Here is a 21,494-nt window from a genome sequence, read left to right on the forward strand (position 1 = left end):
GAACGAAGGACATGAAGAAGGAAATAGGAGGAAGACAACTGCAGAGGACAGAAGTGCTTGAACATGAGATAACAGATAACTAAAGATAAGAAAAACCGACAGAGAAATCATAATCACTTACAAAAAAAAAAATGAAGTAATGTGTAATTATTCTACATCATGCAAAAAATATCCTATAGTATTACTCTCACACGTGAACATAGCAAAGAACAAAAATGATGAAACAGCCTTTCAGAGGAAAGTATGAAAATGACCCACAAGAAAATACATAAAATGTTTAATGATCAGTGTAAGTATATATATATATATATATATATATATATATATATATATATATATATATATATATATATATATATATATATAGTACAAAAATACTGAAGATACTGATGAGATATCTAATCAGTGAGAGGACTGCCATCACAACTGTTGAATGTCTAAAAACAACAATTACAGGAAAACACCACTTCAGCCAAACGTTAGCACCGGGACCAAATAGAATACTCGCTATCTTCTTTAAAACAACCAAATGTTACTGTCTAGCAGCAGCCAACATCACAGCAGTGCTGGAAAAGTAATCACAATTGCTAATGTATCGCCAGCACACAAAGGAGCTAAGATTCAGCCGATACAGTACGAATACAGGATGTCTGACGTCAGTACGTATGCATGAGAGTAATAGTGTGGTTAAGCAACGTAAACAAGAAATTCGATCAGTTCTCGGCTAACAAACGCCAAATCGGATTTTTACCATATAAACGGAACAGTGACCCGTATTACCTTACTCCAATTATATAAACAAAACTAATGCAAAGATTCAATATCCATTCTCTTATCTTTCTTGTCTTTACTGAGGCATTAGATGAGGCTAACTAAACACAAATTTATGATAGGAAGCAGGGAAACTAAACATAATGGGTATCTCTGAGAACGTTATTGACCTCAACAATATAATAATAATAATAATAATAATAATAATAATAATAATAATTATTATTATTATTATTATTATTATTACTTTATTATTATTATTATTATTATTATTATTATTATTATTATTATTATTATTATTATTATTATCATTATTATAGCACCCATTCTCTCGAGACTCTTGCAGCTTTAAGGCTGCGCTGCAAGAAGTAGTAGGGAAAGGATGGATCGAACTTCTTGGGACTGAGAAGTTTGCCTTGGTAAGGTAGCGTCGGGAACAAACGATTAACGGCCTCATTTGCACACGCCCACTCTCTAACTGTCATGAGTAAGAATTCCAAAACTAGAACCCACCCTCCACAACCACGCCTCACCTTGACCGCTTTGTCATACCTCTTCCTAATACCACATCCATCCATATCGTATTATCTCAACCACGACCTTTATCCCACCGAAGGTTCAGCAGGACCTGAAGCATCACCCCTATCCCATATTCTCCATTGCTACCTTAATTAAGTTCTCAGACATGTAGTCCTATTTAATCGGCTTTTCTTCACTCGTCTTCACCATGTATCCATGCCACTTCAGCACACCAGTGATCATCGGCCTACTCATTCAAACTGCGCTTACTACAACTACACAACTCCAGACACATTCCTTTCACGGTCAGCGCGCCCCATACCAAACGTTCTTGGGCAGTTCATTTCCAAGCGTATCCACCCTCTTCCCTTCTGAATTAGCTTATACATATATCAAAAGTAGAGAAATGATGATCCATGAGTTTATGATAGCTAACAGTTAAACAAACGCGCACACAAACATACATCCCCTGGTGAGTCATGTGGAGGTGCAGGCGATGGTGCGCGCGGCGGCGCCCAGATGTAGGTTAAGATCTCACGCCGTTCGTCCCCCTGACCAGTGTGGGTCCGACCACGATGCTGGAAGTGTGATTGTACCATTTCTCAACGATCACATTCTTCTCCAGAATTCAAACTACAGTTATGGATGCATTTTCATACACATGGTTAGTAGGTGGGAAGCCATTTGAACAATGAAATATGGCTTAGCGCAGTCCGTATGCGATTTTTTTTCTACATACGTAGTTGAATATATATATATATATATATATATATATATATATATATATATATATATAGATAGATAGATAGATAGATAGATAGATAGATACTCCACTCATTAGAAGTCATTCCTGCAAGAAACCTTGAGTACGTACAGCAGTAATGAGTGAAGAGAGTACATGAAAGAAAAAATATATAATTTCATTTGATGATTCATTAGAATCTGCTGTAAGAGTGGAGACAAATGGAACTGTATTACTGGATTACAAGACAAAAATAGCTTGCTTCATGCCACGCTTAGAATAAACAAGTATATATATATATATATATATATATATATATATATATATATATATATATATATATATATATATATATATATATATATATATATATATATCCCTGAATATAACCACACCTAAAACTGTCATTAAGTCTTATATGAAACGAATACGAGCGTATCTCTTCACTGTTGTTTGTGAATTCTGGTTTGTGCGGTCTTATTATCATCAGCCTTATCATTAAATAATACCCAAGCTCAACTCTTATCTATCTCGCTTTATTTACAGGACTACTACACTTCACACATACCGCCCACGATGCGATGAAAATAACATTCTGACTTCAAAAGCAGGAAAACATGGCAGGCACGTTAGGTGGAAGATGGTTCACAGATCAAGGTCACTCTGAATGGTAAGGTGAGATGGTGAAGGTCTACTAGTAGAGGTAGATGAGACGGCCTGAGGCTGACAGAACCTAACCATGGGTTTTGCTACTGCAAGATAAAAACAAGAGATAACATGGTGCCCAGGGTGAGACACACGAACTCTACTGACACTCAGAGACATACAAATATAATAAGAAAGGAAAAAAAAAAATGCATTCTACACAATTCAAAATCCAACTTCGGAAGGAGTGAATTAAGTCTTCCGTTTTAAAGAAACTAAAGTTTACCATTTGTGAATGATTTCATGTAGGTAAACGTAAAACATTAAGGTAAAAAAAAAAATGCAAGATAGAGCGATAGAGATGTGAAGAGCTGATGTGTTGCCATAATAGCTGAACGTTTGGGAGCCTGTCTATCTATACGCTTGTCACTATATCCGTTGCACTGATGTCATATGATGTATTACTTGATTTAGAAACGTTCTGGGCATAATGTATTGTTTAGCAAAGAAAAAAAAAACATTCAATAAGTAATCTATTTTTGAAAATGAATTCATAAGCTTATTATAGAAGTTTCTTCAGATGTATCTTCTTAGAGGGAAGAGTTCTGATAATGTCTCTAAAGCTAAAATATTAAAATTTTTCTTTCCAATGCAATCCGGAGTACGGGGGGGGGAAAAAAATTAGGATGTTGCGTACAGAATGTACTTGGCTATGTTTAACCTTATATATAATGGAAAACATTTTATGATATACACTATTACGAACGTGAATGAAGCAAAAGACATTGACAACGTCATTTGCTCCTTTTCAAGTGCATTTATAACATTACGTATTTGCTTTGATACAGTTAGGGCGCGTTCAGACCTGTGTGCCTAGTTGCTGTGCATCTTCCTATGCTTCTAAACATGCAATACGCACGCCTCTAGCTGCATGCCACTTCCTCGATGGATGCGCATGCCTCTTTCAGTTTACGACTGGAGAGACGAAGCACGTACTTTCTTTTCAATCGTCAGGATGTGAATGAAGTTTATATATTTTTTCAGTGAACAAATGAGATAAAATAACAACAAAAGATTATACTGAACCGTGGTTGACGGGCGACTGTTGCACGAGTTTCCCCGTCTTGGATGGGGAGATAGTTACGGTCCCGTGCATCTGCGCATGTTGGCCTGTGCGCACAGATTTGAAGCATGTGATGCATGCTTCTGCTTTCCTCCTCATACAAAATGCGCATGCGTCCTGTGCACACGAAACATGGCACAGGCCTGAACGCGGCTTCAAACTAAGTGCATGGTCCAGAGTCATGGAAGACGCCTTTTATTATTATTATTATTTTTTGAGGGGGGGGGGGGGTGGTTAGACACCACCCCTCATCGTAGTTAATTAAGGCAAAGTTCTAATTATCAATACTACTCGAAAATTCATTAACGCCCCTCACAGGCCCTAAATATAATTCTCAATAGGTACGTATATGACCCTTCCAAGGATTAGTCGATCATATGGTATGATGGTGGTGATGACGTCATGGGCTCCCTGTCCGGGCTTTCGGACCATCATCTGCAGGATGCAGGTCGTCTGCTTGGGACTAAAACTCTTTTAAGTGGAAAGAATTTGTTATTCAGCGTTTTCTTCATTCATTTTATCATAATGTGGAATCCTTGTATAATTGACTCACGTATAATTTCATCGACTAGCTGCATCTTTAGCGATATGTAATTTATCACATGAATTATATTTGTATAGGTTTTATATATATATATATATATATATATATATATATATATATATATATATATATATATATATATGAATTAATTTTTTAAGTGAATCGTATATATTCTACCAGCGTATTTCTGATGAACTAGCAACCTCGATTAGGGAGTCCGTGACGTCATGACCCAATTCTATTGGCAGCGACAGAGGTCATGATGAGCCGAGACCTTGGCTGAAGGCAATGTCCTCATTCATCCTGGGTAAAAAAAAAAAAAAAAGGATAATCAGTCGGTCTGGTTTGACTGACCTTGTCAGGTGTAGCTTTCTCACGTGATATTTGTCACTGGCCCTGAATACTCTATGTCCACAGCCATATTCGCGCGCGTGTCAAATACATAATATTCTTGATAGCTATTTCAACTGGCCATCAGGCATGGCTCGTCTCTGAGCTGCCCTGATGATTGGTTACATCCGCTCCCGATGCTGACCCAGCCGGGGTGTCCATCACGGCACAATATTATGTCTAACACAACACCTGAACCGAGAACGTGTACAGGGTCTATTATATGTACGCATCTGTCCATGACGCTATTCACACAAAACTTAAAAAGTTAGTTACAGAAACTGATTGTAAAAAGAAAAACACGGAAGGGTCGGAGCAATTGGCACATGTCCTATTTATATCGTAAAGCCTATATATATATATATATATATATATATATATATATATATATATATATATATATATATATATATATATATATATATGCTACTGATATATAACCCTAATGTAAATAAACGATTTGAATTAACGACAGAATATGGTCCATAGTCAAATCTATCAAGCCACCATGCGAGTACATGTGGCATAAAAATATATACGAGTAACAGACATTCCTAAAGCGTTCTGTTTACTTTTCAGTAATGGACGACTGATTTTCCTTAAAGATTACTTCCCTATACCTAATCAGTTCTGTCCAGCGGCTCTGCCGTCAGGTTGAAACTGTATCTGGTCCGTAATTTTTTCCCCCGTAAGAATCCGCCATATATTAAGGGATATTCAAGGTAAAAACTTTCCCGTTTTGATTACATGTATTCCATGGTCTTGATAAACACAAGGAACAAGGGATTTCAACACATCGATTGACTGTACTGGATTAAAAGCGAGAATACGAGGGTAACGTGGTAAAAAAATCAACAAACCTTAGAGAACCGTTGGCTGGCGGACCCGGGGCCAGGCAGGCGGACCCGGGGCCAGGCAGGCAGGCAGGCCCGCCACAGGTGGACCAATCCCAGCGCGGGGAAACGATGACGGTCGCCAGAATCACACAACCTTTTAATTACACAACCCCTCGGAAATTTCTCTCCTCTGAGTAGAAAGATAATTCAAGGGGAAATAATACTTTTCCCCTCACAAAACACCATCTACTAATGTATGTCATCCAAAAAAAGATCCAAAAAAGTAGTAGATTCTCGTGTTGGCGTGGGAGGGTTCTCATTAGCCTGGGGAAGGTCTGAGTGGCGGCATTATGCCCATTTTATATATATATATATATATATATATATATATATATATATATATATATATATATATATATATATATTCTTTTTTCCAAGCGTAATTTTACTTACGTAATAACATTCCCATTTTCAAAGTATATTTTCATTTAAGTATTTTTTTCTATATCATACGTGTACGTATTTACAATAACATTCGCACAGACAGAACTTTATTTACATAAAGTTATAAGTAAAAACTGATGGATTATTTAAATGTTGCATATCTAAAATCATTTGATCACACTTCCGCCTTTTCACAAACAATTCTATTTAAAAATGGGATAAAATGAGATATTTTTATTAATAGGACGGTGATTTGGTTTTAAATTTGGAATTGTGGAAATATTTGAGAATTCGTCCGAAAATATAATTCTAGCTGGGGTTCCCAGCGCTGCACGGGAATAATGGCTCGTATTATAACGAAAAAGACTTTATATCAACTTGAATTGTGGCTTTTGATGGTTTTTATGGAAAGGATCTGGTTACCACACTTCGATCTCTCGTTGATCCTGAGGTACCCTCATCATAATATGAGGTTGCTACGTCGCCTACTTTGGATGAGCATAATGAATTACGTGTTCTCTATTAGGTTTTAAACTGTTATTTTGCAGCCATTATTGTTTCAGGGCCATTATTTGCAGTAGCTTAATGCCTTGCCCAGATTCCGAAGTACGTACGCTGTTGGTGTTATATAGTTCGCCCATGAAATAGCAACAAGAATATTTCTTAGATCAAAATATCCTATTTGTGAAGGAAATTGTTACCATGATAATAATAAGCTGCTTTCTCTTGAAAGTTTCATTTGGGTTTCGTTTCGGTTAATGAATATTCTCATGTCTTTAAATAATGAGACTGGAGAAACGTACACATTACACAGACACACAGACCCACAGACCCAAGTCCAAGCGAGGTGGTCTGGTATTAACACACACACACACACACACACACACACATGCAGCCTTCTTAAAAGCAGTTGAGGAAAAGAATAAGAAAATAAAGGCTCTCTCCACCCACCCACTCTCGCAACATGCCGCACGGAAAACAAGTAGGAAATAATACCAGACACGATCAATAAGCCTGAAGGAAATTTTTATACGAAAATCATAAGACAGAATAAACATATGTTATGCATTCCACTACCAACGACATGCATCCCATTACTTTTTGTTGTAAAAACAACAGTAAGGATAAATTTGAGCTCCAGCCTCGCCACGTAGGCTTTCTGTATTGGTCCTGATGTGGAAGAATGATGCAATATATTATTCTTACTCCCTCAAATAATATAAACAGAACGACACGGGTTAATCAATTTTGGTTAGTTACCGCAGCATGACCAGGGAGAGATCGGTGGCATAATATACCACGACGTTATAACGATTACTTAAATGCTGGAGAGTGACAAGTGATGATCAAGTTTAATTTTGAAGACTTAAGAGTGTTGCTCTGACCAAGATGTTCTGGGAGCTTATCTCACGCGTGAATAATGTCGCTGGTAAAGAAATATTTCGTGCAATCCAGACTGAAATGGTGATATCTAAGTTTAGTTCCATTTTTTTTTTCTCGTTGGTAGAGCTGGCGTTACAGTAAAGAAATTTTCAATATCGACGCTGTTGAATCCTATAAGTATTTTAAAACATTCTATCAATTTGCTTTGGAGACGCCTCGTATTTAGAGAACAATTTTAATTCTCGCAATCTGTCCTCGTATGGTTTGTTACGCAAGGAAGGAATCGATTTAGTTGCTCTTCGCACTGCTTTCAATTAAAAATATCCTTGCTTAAGTGGAGGGCCCAGAAGTTCATTACATATTCGAGGTGGGGTCCAACTGGACTCGGGTAAAGTGGCAAAATTATATTCCTCACACAAGAAGCATCCCTTATCTTGTGTGCCATCACTTAATAACAATTCTTTTGTTGAGATTTCCTACTTGCAACAGCTGAAACTTATTTATTTTAATGGCATATGCCCATTTTAAGACCATTCAGCGATTTAATCTAGATCCTCTTGTAATCTAGTCCTGAATAAGAATTCAGTTCATATAATGTTGCTGATCTTTGTGTCATTCTCAAATTTAGACACCAAGTTGTTCAGCCTTACATCAATATCATTGATATTAATGATGAAAAGTATAGGTGCAAGTATGGATCCCAGGGGAACCCCACAAGTAACGGGTGATCATGGTGGTGATTTACCATTCACCACGACTCTCTTTCCCCTATCACGTAACGAGGCTCCTATGCAACCAATAATCCCCGAGGCCCGGACTTCATAAATCGATTCAACGTAGGAGACTTTGTCGAATGTTTTCTGGAAGCCCAGAAATATAACATCTATTCGGTATTGAATAATGTATGATAAAAATTTAAAGTAGATTTGTCAGGCATGATCTGCGCCTTCTAAGACCATGCTGTGTATTATTGATCACTGAGTTGTTCCAGATAGGCTACGATTTTATCTAAACAGTTGACTCCAGCAGTTTACAGAAACTGAGCTACGGTATTTCTACCGCTGATATAGACCTCGGCGGTGTACCAGAAATGAAGCTGATGGTACAGGGCCAACTGACGAACATCATGACAGGTGAAAATATTGGGGATTGAGGGAGGTGGGATTCAAGAGATCCGGAATCAAAAGCGGCGTCGGTGCCTCAGCTATCCGACACTGGGCCTGGTTATAACAAAGTTGATAACCTTAACTTCCCTGGCAATATATATAGGCCTAAAGCCCAAATAACCAACCAACCAGGATGGACAATGACGTAATTACCTCTCATAAGCTGCAGGTCATCAAATCCAAGACATAATAAGAGATCACTGGACTCCAGTAATCCTGTGTGTAGCGCTTGTGATGCACATCAACGTCCACTTGTTTACCTTCAGCTATTATTGGTCATGTATATAGCCAATGTTTAAAACTTCTCAAGGTGTTGGCGTCCTATGGCCTCACTTGCCAACTTGTTCCGCTGATCCACTACTCTGCTGGTACACTCATGTCCAAATTTCTTTACAACCAACTTATATCAATCCATTGTTATGTATTCCTTCTTGTAATGATACATAGTTATTTCTTTGTCCCATAATTTCTTCCATCACTCATTTATATGTCTCGATAATATTGTCAAGAAGCTGTGTCAGATTTTCCTAATATCTCCTCTTACGGGGTGTGAGCAGTTCCTGGTATTAATCTTATACTTCTCAGTACGTTGTCGAGGGAATGCAATACCATTCTGTGGAATAGTGACTAGACTGTTAGCCTATGATACAAGTGAGGGTTGAGTAATACTGGGTAAGCCGTTATATTACCTTATAGCTGATACAAACGGTTCTGGCTGTAAATTTCTTACTCTCACCCTATTTTAATTTTCTCTTTTTGCGTCGGTATCATGATAGTTTCCCCTGTTGTCCTTAACGTATACGAACAACTTTACTTTTCAGTTCATTCAGCTTCATTGATAACAGTTCTTTGTATACAGTACAACAAATAGTACGATAGGTGTTGACATCTTCCTGGAGTGGTGCGGAACGGACTACACTGACGCAGACAGATATCCGCTGCACCCCAAGTCATATTTACCCCGTCATTGTAGAGACTTTCCTGCCATCCTCACGATCATCTGAGAGCGTTACTCACGTAAGTACACCGGCGGCCTATTTTCACTTACTTAAGTGTCACTAGTCGAAGGAAGACTGACGCAACCTCGGTCAATTAGGCATGATTCACAAGTATGAATGATGTGGTAATGATCATTAATCCCTTAAATGAAAAAAAAACATAGGTCACTGAGGTGGTTGGCTAAATGGGTCGTTTGGCGTGTTCTTACTACGATACGCATTAGATAGTGGAACCATGATATCACAAGGGGGAAGGCAACATTAAAGTGACTAAAGAACTAACCTTATTGTAATTTAGACCACTGTGGCAACATCCGGGACTGCGGGTAATCTTCACCGGAGGATAATCATGTGATGTTCAGCAGAAGACTGAGCACCGTATCCTCGTAACTCTTATTTTTGTGTGTCCTGGTATATCTCGCTTGGTAATACTGCTGATATATTTTTTCCGATCTTGGGAAAATCGTTCTTGTTGCCACAACCAAGGCGCCACTCAGGCCCAAACGTAAGATAATTTTTCCTTAAGATCGACTTTTATTAAGTCTGAACGAAACTTTTTTTTCCCTTTGCGGCACTAAATTTACTGTGATATAATATGAAAGGCCAAGCAGACAACAGAAATCAATGGTATTGTTGAGTTTCAAGCAAAGTTTTGAGCAGCAAGAGGTTTAAGTCTAACTAATTTCTGATGTAACAATTCTTTGCAACAACGCTAGACCCTTCTCATCCACAACCCACCATAACCAGCACCCACGTAGAAATAAGAAAAAAATACCCGTCTCATACTTCGAATATCTATACTCAAAGGTTCCCGCACCCTTACCAGGAAGGTAAAGATGTATGTTTACACACCTACACTACGGGAAAATGTGAATGTAAATTTACCTCGAGTTAGATACTGCTGCGGAGTGGGGTGAGCCGGCAAAAATCTGAAAAAACAAAAACAAAACAAAGGTCATCATGTAGTCCAAAGATGATGAAATGCTTCTTGTTAAACAGACATATTACAGTACTGGTAAATGGCACCGATGAGGTGTTTTTTCTAATATTGTGAAAGCTGCTGTTTGGTAGTACTTTGGTAAACTCCAGTGTTCTCTAACTCTACCACTAAAAGAAAAAAGTACCGACCTTGATATTGAACTTTCTATTAATTTCTTGAAATCAACTTTGGATGTTGGATTTCTATCTTATGTGAAGATATTGTTGTGGGCTGTGGGTTATATCAGTGAAATCATTCAGTATATGGAAAAATTCTATTAGGTCGTCTCGTTTGGGATTTCAAAAGATAGTTGGATGGGGTTAACAAAGCTTTGGGATACTGGAGTCTAAACATTCAGGATGTGTGAGGTAAACAATGGATAGAATGAATTGGATCGATGTAATATATAGGGGGCGACCTGCCATCAACAGGTTAAACCAGGGCATCTGAAATGGTCCAGGGAAACTATAGACTAGTCTATGGAGCTCGGCTGTAAATGATGGGATCTACTTATTACATTATACATGAGAGCTAGTGACTGGACGGATGCAAATGATGCTATTGTTCTTTTGTTTCTGATACCTGGCTAATGGGGTTATGGTGAAACCCATGATTTCTTTCCGGAAGCTCCTGCAGCCCCAAGGTTGTGCTACTTCCAGTAGCAGGGAAATGATGGACTTCTTTGAAGCGAGACGTTCTTTGACGAAACTGTACGCTCTGTCAATGATAGTTTCGCTAATTTTCCAAACACACCAACTTCTACAGTTTCTCACTCGAATTTGCCACCAGCGCCCTGTCATCAGCAACCGACAGCTGACGTACCTACCCCCCCCCCCCCCCACCCAAACAGACTGCATACCTGCCCCTCTTTTCAAGACCCTTGCATTTATCTTCGTCACCATTCCAAACATAAACAAAGTATACAGCCATGGTGACATCACACACTTCTGCCGCAGACCCACCTTCACCTGGACCAACCTTCCCTTCCTCTCTACCCACTCACACACATGCCTTACCCTCTTGGTGAAAAAAAATCCTCACTCCTCTTAAAATTCCTCCCACACCACATTCGTAACATTTTCCACAAAGCAGCTTTGTCAACCCTATCATATGCTTTCTCCAGATCCATAAATTCCGCATATATATCCTTCTGTTTCTCACACATTCTTCAAAACAAACACCTGATCCACACATCCTTTACCACTCCTGAAATCACATTTTTCATTCCCAGTTTGATGTTCTGTGCATGTCACCCCCTATCAATCACCCTCTTCCATACAGTATATCATGTAAACAACAAACCTCTACTTCTGTAATTCGAACACTCACATTTGTCCCCCTTGCTGGCACTATACATGCTTTTTGCCAATCCTCAGGCACCTCACCATGATCCGTATATACACTGAAAATCCCAGCTAACCAATCAACAATACAGTCACTTCCTTTCTTAAGAAATTTAACTGCAATGCCAGACACTCGAATCGCCGCGCCACATTTCATCTTACGACGTGCGAGGCTTTCACTGCTCATCAAACAAACCTCGTGCCGTGACTCAGATCGCATACCTCCCCCAGCCAAACACCCTACATCTGCCTCCCTATCATCAATACTCTCGCCATCTCCCTCTCCCTTCATTACTGCCTGTTACTACTTCCTCATTACCTTCCCTCTCCGATGTTCCCGTTTGTTCTCTTGTTTTTTCCTCACATTATCACCTTCTAAAACATTTTCTTACACTCCCTGAATTTTGCTGTTAGAATGACATCAGAAATAAAGAACCAAGTTGTATACATACATCTTAAATCTTCCCCTGATACGACTTCACCCGTTACCTGACCTATCATGACACCTTGCCTTGCATAGTAATTAAGTAACCACACTCACTCTTCCTATGTCAGTAGACAGTTTTACATATTTCTTAACCTTATCACATATAATTTTCGTAAATGAGAATTTAAGATACAATAAGGTTATGCACAGAGATAATGAGGCTGGAATCGACAATTCTGCGTTTTAACATGTTCAGATTTAAAAATTGTTAGAGTTTTTGGAATTATTACCGTGGTCTTGAGTCTCTGTGTACAAAAACAGGACTTCTATCGTATCCTACCCTCACATCTCTCTTCGTTCACAAATTCGTTTATCAAAGTCTCTTCCCATTTTTTCACACATATTCTTCGTGCATATTATTACATACACACTTGTGTCTTTATCAACAGTTTTACTTTGCTAACACAGCCTTTAATGAGTTGCTGTATTTAAATCTTACATTAATGCCTGTGTCTTGACGTTTTCTTATGTTATTTCAGCCCGAATCATGTCTAGTCTCCGTTAATTGTGGTTTTTCACGTGAGACTTCTCCATCTATCTATTTATCTATCTATCTGTCTATATCGTGATGACTCCATAAAGCTGTCTCAGTCATTCGAAAGTAAAACATCATTGAGGACATTCTCTTCTCAAACGAAGCATCATTGTCCTGCTTCAGGGTGGAGCGCAGTTTTGCAGCTGCTAAGGCCCATGAAATGGGTCGTAAGATTGCATCTATTATGTATGCAGTGTATGATGTATCATTACTATGGGGTTCCTGCATCACTGAGGCATCACAGCAAACAAGATCAAGAAAATTAATTCATTTAGAATGAAGTCGATGACAAGCTGTACTTGCTTTCGTCTCACTGACGATGATTGACTTTTGAATTTTTGCTTCATTTGCGGCTAATTCATTGTGGACCCCTACCCATCATGTGGACGGTGGCGCAAAATTGAATAATGAATGTACTAAAGTTCTTAGAACTATGATACAACCTCACTTAACGTTACTGTTCACTTGTGGCTTAAGCATTCGCTATGAGAGTCTGGAATATATATATATATATATATATATATATATATATATATATATATATATATATATATATATATATATATATATATATGTGTGTGTGTGTGTGTGTAATGAAGTGCTCCAACGAGCCTGCTTCTCATAGGTTGAAGTCATGTACGTGTTTACATTCCTAAGCATCACGTGGTCTGTCTGTAAAGACAGAGCTTAACTTGCACCTGATTGGTTAACTCTGCATCAACAAATTATTCGCATTTAGACATAATTTGGACGTATGCCGTCTGACTTGTATGTTGATATATTCAACTAACAGCGGGAAAATAAAGATAATCAACAACTGACAATCAATTATTTGATTAAAGGCCTTGATTCATGTTTGTTTACATGAGATAGACCGCCAATCACATCTTCCTTAAAGACTGTACATTGAACTTCCCTTACAGCCGAGGAGCCTGAAGAGGTAGGTTTCGGGTATCGGTTCTGGAGCAAGATGAGAGACTAAAAGTGTAAGAAAGAATCTTAATCACGAGATGGCCGGCCCGCAAAAAAAGAAGAGGTACCACAAGGGAGACACTCACCTCAGGAAAAAATGGAAGACCAAGCGACGCACCAAAGATCTAGACCAGGTGACGTGAAACATGGGGTTTATCATTTATTTTATGGTTTGATGGTTATTTTGCTGACGAATAGTGGCACAGGTGGGTCATCTGGTATTATGCCGACATTTTCTAACTTGTGTATATTGTGTCATTTCTTGGAGGACAACTTGTTGAAAATCCATGCTAATTATTTTTTTTGTCATTATAGACCACTTGCACCCTGCCTTTTCTAAGGATGCTCTGTCACATTTAAATCATCTGTATATGGTTATTCATATGAGAGATGAATTTAAAATCGCATATTTATCACTAGATGCCATATTGTGACCTTGTGTATGCATTAACATACACCAGACTGATGTAATGCTTCTCTTTGGCTTTTTGGTCAATGAAATTTTATTTTTCACCCTAGATGAGTTTGTAGTGTTTACGTCCCTTCATATCACATCTGTAGATGCCATATATAGAGATAGAGACGTTCTCCAATAAAACGAAGAAAATCAAATGATGTAGGGCCCATGCAATTTGAGTTGCACCTGATGTAGGTAATGAAAGGCAGATTCCAACCTCCCACCCTGGTCATTAAGAGGGAACAGGTAACAGGTTAAAAGATGTAAAATGACCCCAAACAAGAAAAATGCATTTTGACTAGTTATGTTTGTCTATAACCCAAAAATTATGACATTTCTTTAGTGCCATGTATGCCCATGTTGCATATGGCATGTGCATGACATTCCCTAATCCTGGCAATCTTGGGTAAAAGGTATGTAGGTTAAGAAAAAGAATGATAAAATTAATCAGAGCTCCACATTTCTTTTGTAGACTTTACTCTTAAAGGTAGAAATTAGATATGCTGCCATTACCTGACCATCAAAGGGAGAAGTTCAAAGATGGTGCTATGACCAAGAGTGATGTGTGAGTGAGTGTTGGATGAAACAATGTAATTATTTTTCCAAGACCTTACAAGTAACCAGTACATGAAAGGAAAAAATTCAGAAATCTTTAGAATGGGGATTTCATACAAGAAATTAAGACTAATTATGCAGAGGAAGAATGAGTGTCTCTCTTAAAGCACTTCCTCCCATACATATTTATGTATTATATGTAATTGCTGTTTTCTACATCAGCAAGGTTGCATCAGAAAACAGACAAAGAATGGCCCATCCACTTCTATACACATATATACATAAATGCCCATACACACACACACTTATAAATACATATACACATCAACATATATACATACATATACATAAACATACAAAGACATATACATATATACACATGTACATATTCACACTTGCTTGCCTTCATCCATTTCTGGCAGTACCCTACCCTACAGGAAACAGCATTGCTACCCCCAGCTTCAGCAAGGTAGTGCCTGGAAAACAGACAAAAATGGCCCCATTCATTCACTGTTAGTTTCTTGCTGTCATGTGTAATGCACCAAAACAACAGCTCCCTATCCTCATCCAGGCCCCACAGACTTTTCCATGGTTTACCCCAGACATTACATGTGTCCTGGTTCAGTCCATTGACAGCACGTCGACCCAGGTATACCAGATCGTTCCAGTTCACTCTTATTCCATGCATGACTCTCACCCTTGTCTATGTTTAGGCCCTGATTGCTCAAAATCTTTTTCACTCCATCCTTCCAACTCCAATTTGGTCTCCCACTTCTCTTTGTTCCCTCCACCTCTGACACATATCTTCATTGTTAATTTTCCCTTACTCATTCTCTCCATATGTCTAAATCATTTCAACACACCCTCTTCTGCTCTCTCAACCATACTCTTTTTTTCCACACATCTCTCTTACCCTTTCATTACTTTCTCGATCAAACCACCTCACACCTCATATTGTCCTCAAACATTTCATTTACAACACATCCACCCTTCTCTGTGCAACCCTATCTATAGCTCATGCCTCACAACCAAATACCGTTGTTGGAACTACCATTCCTTCAAACTACCCATTTTTGCTCCGAGATAACATTATTTCCTTCCTCGCATTACCTCGCTGATACGGGAAACGGCAATCAAGTATAAGTTAAAAAAATATACATACACATACATAAGTACACATTCAGACTTGCTTGCCTTCATCCATTCCTGGTGCCACTCCACCCCACAGGAAACAGCATTGCCACCCCATGTGTCAGCAAGGTAGCATCAGAAAAACAGACAAAAAAGGCCACATTTGTTAACTGTCAGCCTCTAGCTGTCATGTGTAATGCACAAAAACCACAGCTCTCTATCCACACCCAGGCCCCACAGACCTTTCCATGGTTTACCCCAGATGTGTTGCATGTCCTGTTTCAGTCCATTGACAGCATGTCGACCCTGGTATACCACATTGTTCCAATTCACTGTATCCCTTGCATGCCTCTTACCCTCTTGCATGTTCAGGCCCTGATCACTCAAAATGTTTTCCGTTCATCCTCTCCACATGTCCCAACCATTTCAACACAAACTCTTCTGCTCTCTCAACCATACTGTTTTTATTACCACCCATCTCTCTTACCCTTTCATTACTTATTCGATCAGACCACCTTACACCACATATTATCCTCATACATTTCATTTCCAGCACATCCAACATCCTCAGTACAACCCTATCTGTAGCCCATGCCTTACATACTTATAATGTTGTTGGAACTATTATTCCTTCAAGCATACCCACTTTCGCATTCCAAGATAACGTTTTCTCTTTCCACACATTCTTCATTGCTCCTAGAACTTCACCCCCTCCCCCACCGTATGACTCATTTCCACTTCTATGGTTTCATTCACTGATAAGTCCACTCCCAGATATCTAATACACTTCACTTCCTCCAGTTTTTCTCCATTCAAACTCGCATCCCAACACTAATGAACATAATAATCTTGCTTTTATTCACATTTACTCTCAACATTCTCCTCTCACAAACTTTACCAAACTCAATCACCAACTTTTGCAGTTTCTCATTCGAATCAGCCACCAGTGCTGTATAATCGGTGAACAACCACTGACTCATTTCCCAGGTGCTTTCATCTGCAAGACCGCATACTCACCCCTTTCCAAAACTCTTGTATTTACCCCCTTAACCACCCCATCCATAAACAAATCAAACAATCTTGGGGACATCACCCACCCCTGCTGCAGATCAACCTTCACTGGGAACAAATCACTCTCGTTTCTTCCAACTCATGTGCATGCCTTACACCCTTCATAAAAACTTTTCTGCTTCTAGCAGCTTATCTCTTACACCATGTACTCTAAAGACCTTCCACAAAGCATCTCTATCAACCCTCTCATGTGCCCTCTCCAGATCCATAAATGCCACATACTGATCCATCTGTTTCTCCAAGCATTTCTCACACACATTCTTCAAAGCAAACACCTGATCCACACATCCTCAAATACTTCTGAAATTGAATGTATAAAGGTAAAATCAAATTAGGTGAAAGAAGATAGGGTTGTCTAAGGAGATCAGAATTCCATTATTAACCTTTTACTAAGTCTTGTCTGTTTCAATTTTAGATTGATGAGGACCTCAAAGAAAAAAATGCATCCAAATTGTTACACCAAGAAATTGATGATGATAAACCAGGTTTAGGACAGCACTACTGTCTTCACTGTGCGTAAGTAATTCCATCATTAAGATTGGTTAGCCTCATTGCTATGATTGATGCAAGGAATAAAGTTTTATACACTCGGTGCTCGCTTGCACAGGTTTGTACTCTACAGAAGCTCTCCGACTTATGATGGTTCGACTTACGATTTTTCAACTTTATGATGGTGTGATATTCAACACTTTATTATATGATAGGCTTTGTGTTAGGCTAATGTAATGTAAGGCCAATGTAAGTGTTCTGAGAATGTTAAAGGTAGGGTAGGCTAAGCTATGATGTTAAGTAGGTTAGATGTACAGTACTAAATATATTTTTGAGTGTACAAGTAGGAAGAGAGGAGAGTGATTGGTTCTTAGTGAATGTTGGTCTGCGACAGGTATGTGTGATGTTTCCACGGTTGTTTAATTTGTTTATGGATGGGGTGGTTATGGAGGTAAATGCAAGAGTTTTGGAGAAGAGGGGTGAGTATGCATGCACTCTGTTGGGGATGAGAGGGCCTTAGAAGCAAGCCAGTTGTTCACCAATGATACAGCTCTAGTGGCTGATTCGAGTGAAAAAGTGCTGTAATTGGTGATGGAGTTTGGAAAAGTGTGTGAAAGGAGAAAATTGAGAGGAAATGTGAATAAGAGCAAGGTTATTAGGTTCAGTAGGGTTGAGGGACAAGTTAATTGGGATGTAAGTTTGAATAGAGAAAAATTGGAGGAAGTGAAGTGTTTTAGATATCTGGGAGTGGACTTAGCAGCTGATGGAATCATGGACGCAGATGTGAGTCACAGGGTGGGGGAAGGGGCAAAGGTTTTAGGAGCGATGAAGAATGTACGGAATGAGAGAACGTCATCTCAGAAAGCAAAAATGGGTATGTTTGAAGGAATAGTAATTCTAACATTATGTGGTTGTGAGGCATGGGCTTTAGATAGGGTTGTACGGAGGAGGGTGGTTGTGTTGGAAATGAAATGTTTGAGGACAAATATGTGGTGTGAGGTGGTTTGATTAAGTAAGCAATGAAAGGATAAGGGAGATGTGTGGAAATAGAAAAGAGTGTGGTTGAGAGAGCAGAAGAGGGTGTGTTGAAATGGTTGGGACATATGGAGAGAATGAGAGAGGAAAGATTGACAAGACTTTCCATGATATACGCCAGACTCCTCACATGACCTGGTTCAACACATTGACAGCACGTAGACCCCGGTATGCCACATCGTTCCAATTCACTCTATTCCTTGCATGCCTTTCACCCTCCTGTATGTTCAGGCCCCGATCACTCAAAATCTTTTTCACCCCATCCTTCCACCTCCAATTTGGTTTCCCACTTCTCCTCGTTCCCTCCTCCTCTGACACGTGTATCCTCTGTCAGTCTTTCCTCACTCATTCTATCCATGTGACCAAACCATTTCAATTCACCCTTTTCTGCTCTCTCAACCACACTCTTTTTATTACCACAAATCTCACTTACCCAGGGTATTTCATTACTTAATCAAACCACCTCATACCACATATTGTCCTCAAACATCTCATTTCCAAGACATCCACCCTCCTCCACACAACCCTATCTATAGCACATGCCTCGAAGCCATATAACATTGTTGGAACCGCTATTCCTTCAAACATACCCATTTTTGCTCTCCGAGATAACATTCTCTCCTTCCACACATTCTTCAACGCTCCCAGAACCTTCACCGCCTCCCCCATCCTGTGGCTCACTTCCGCTTCCATGGTTCCATTTGCTACTAAATCCACTCCCAGAAATCTAAAACACTTCACTTCCTCCAGTTTTTCTCCATTCAGTCTTACCTCTCAATTAACTTGTCTCTAACAACCCCATCCATAAACAACCAAGGAGACATCACGCTCCCCTTCCGCAGACCAAAATTCACTGGGAACCAGTCACTTTCCTCTCTTCCTACTTGTACACATGCTTACATCCTTGATAAAAACTTTTCACTGCTTCTAGCAACTTATACCTCCCATACCATATAGGCTTAATACCATCCATAGAGCATCGCTATCAACTCTATCATATGCCTTCTCTAGATCCATAAATGCTACATACAGATCCATCTCTTTTTCTAAGTATTTCTTACATACATTTTTCAAAGCAGACACCTGACCCACACATCCTCTACCACTTTTGAAACCACACTGCTCTTCCCCAATCTGATGCTCTGTACATGCCTTTACCCTCTCAATCAGTACCCTCCCATACAATTTCCCAGAATTCCTTAACAAACAGTGTCTGTTGGTATGTGTTTATAATGTAATATGCTCTTTACAGCCGTTACTTCATAAGTGTAGATGCTCTTAAAGGCCATTTTCGAACTAAAGTACATAAGCGACGTCTCAAAGCCTTGGAGATTGAACCTTACACAGTTGAGGAATCAGAGAGAGCTGGAGGCCTAGGTACATACATCCACCCTAAGAAAAGGAAGATGGAGACACAGCCTGTTGATGATGGAACCTTTGATCCAGACAAAGAAGATGTTGATATGAAATAATGTGTTTGGTAGTGGTTCAGCAAGAAGGTTGTAGTACAGGATACTCCTGCTTGTCCTCAAGAATTTTGGACAGATTTTTGAGTTAAATTATCCCTATATCTCTTTAATTAATGCTGTTGTTTTATAGCATTTTACAACATAAAAAATAATATTAATGATATTGTTTGTCATTAAGTATTTGCTTTACCTATCCTTAATTTTTTCTATTTTGAGCAATAAGGTAAACTTTAATCAAATTCAGTTGAGGGATTTATCTGTCTTGTGCATTACACATGGCAGCTAGAGAATGGATGTAAGTGAATGAGGACATTTCTTCATCTTTTCTTGGTGCTACCTTGCTAATGCAAGAAATGGCAAACAAGAATGAAAAAAAAAAGTCACTTTTCAAAGTGCACAATTTATTTATGTTGGTCTTTAAAATTAATGATAGGTCTCAGTGATGAGTGTCATCCCTGCTACTGCCTTCTGTATCACCTACTTGATAAATGTATAGAAAACTAGAAAAATGAGTTTTACAAATGTATGTGCAGAGCTATGTTAAAGATATGCCAAATCAAGGACAGAGAATAAAATGTTTCATAATTTTTTGAAAATAAAGAGGTGACATTGCCATGCATTTTAACTTACCCCATCATACTTGTATCCTGGCACTCTTCACCATTAAAACTTTCCCTGGGAACTTGCTGTTTGCTCCATATTTTGCCAGTAGTACAGTATTTGTATACATCCTACTTGAGTAGTCTCTTCTATCTTTTGAGGCTCCTACAGCATTTACAAAACCAGCCACTTTCACCAGTTGGGACCACAGGTCACAGAGTGTAGTTATGTGTTTTTATCTATATAAGGAGAATGCAGAACAAATGATTAGTAAGTTCTCATTGTTTTGGTTGTGGTTGTTGCATCATGTGCATGAAGGGGATAGTTAGAAATGATATAGCAGGGATGATTGATGTCATGAATGTAGCCTAAAAAGTAAGATGTGTTAGTTTGGGTAATATGGCTTCTGTAGGTGTATGTTTGGCGAGTTAGCGTTGTCTATTTAAGTGTGTGTGTGTGTGTTTTGGGTATTTTATTTATTGGGGCTAGGGGGATCTATGAATAGTGGAGTCTTGGATTGGAAGGGTTTAGTGCTGTTGCATAGAATTGAATGCCAAACATGTTGAGATGGGACTATATTGGGAGGATCTGTTTCATTTTCAGGTGTTGAGTATTTGTGGTTGCTAGGCAACCAGTGATTGTTCTGAGAACATACTTTGTGTTTGCAGCTTTGTTGTATTAGCTTTTGAGAGGATGGAAGACTTAGTTTAGAGTAAAGCAGATGAATGAATTGTGAATGATGATTCTTTTTCTTTTCCAAGTCTGGTGGCATTTAGTTTGTATGCTGTTCCTGGTTTGGGGAGTGAATGT

The 21,494-nt window shown here is 38.8% G+C and overlaps 1 protein-coding gene across 1 annotated transcript; it reads left to right on the forward strand.

Annotated features, from left to right (window-relative positions):
• The first annotated feature begins 13,828 nt into the window (after positions 1–13,828).
• Positions 13,829–20,697, forward strand: LOC139749078 (zinc finger protein 593 homolog). Its single transcript, XM_071662587.1, has 3 exons — positions 13,829–14,011; positions 17,507–17,607; positions 19,868–20,697. The coding sequence occupies exons 1-3, from the start codon at positions 13,916–13,918 to the stop codon at positions 20,085–20,087; spliced, it is 417 nt and encodes a 138-aa protein (XP_071518688.1). The 5' UTR covers positions 13,829–13,915; the 3' UTR covers positions 20,088–20,697.
• The last annotated feature ends 797 nt before the right edge of the window (positions 20,698–21,494 follow it).

The sequence above is a fragment of the Panulirus ornatus genome, chromosome 6, assembly GCF_036320965.1.
Source record: "Panulirus ornatus isolate Po-2019 chromosome 6, ASM3632096v1, whole genome shotgun sequence".
NCBI classification, from domain to species: Eukaryota; Metazoa; Arthropoda; class Malacostraca; order Decapoda; family Palinuridae; genus Panulirus; species Panulirus ornatus.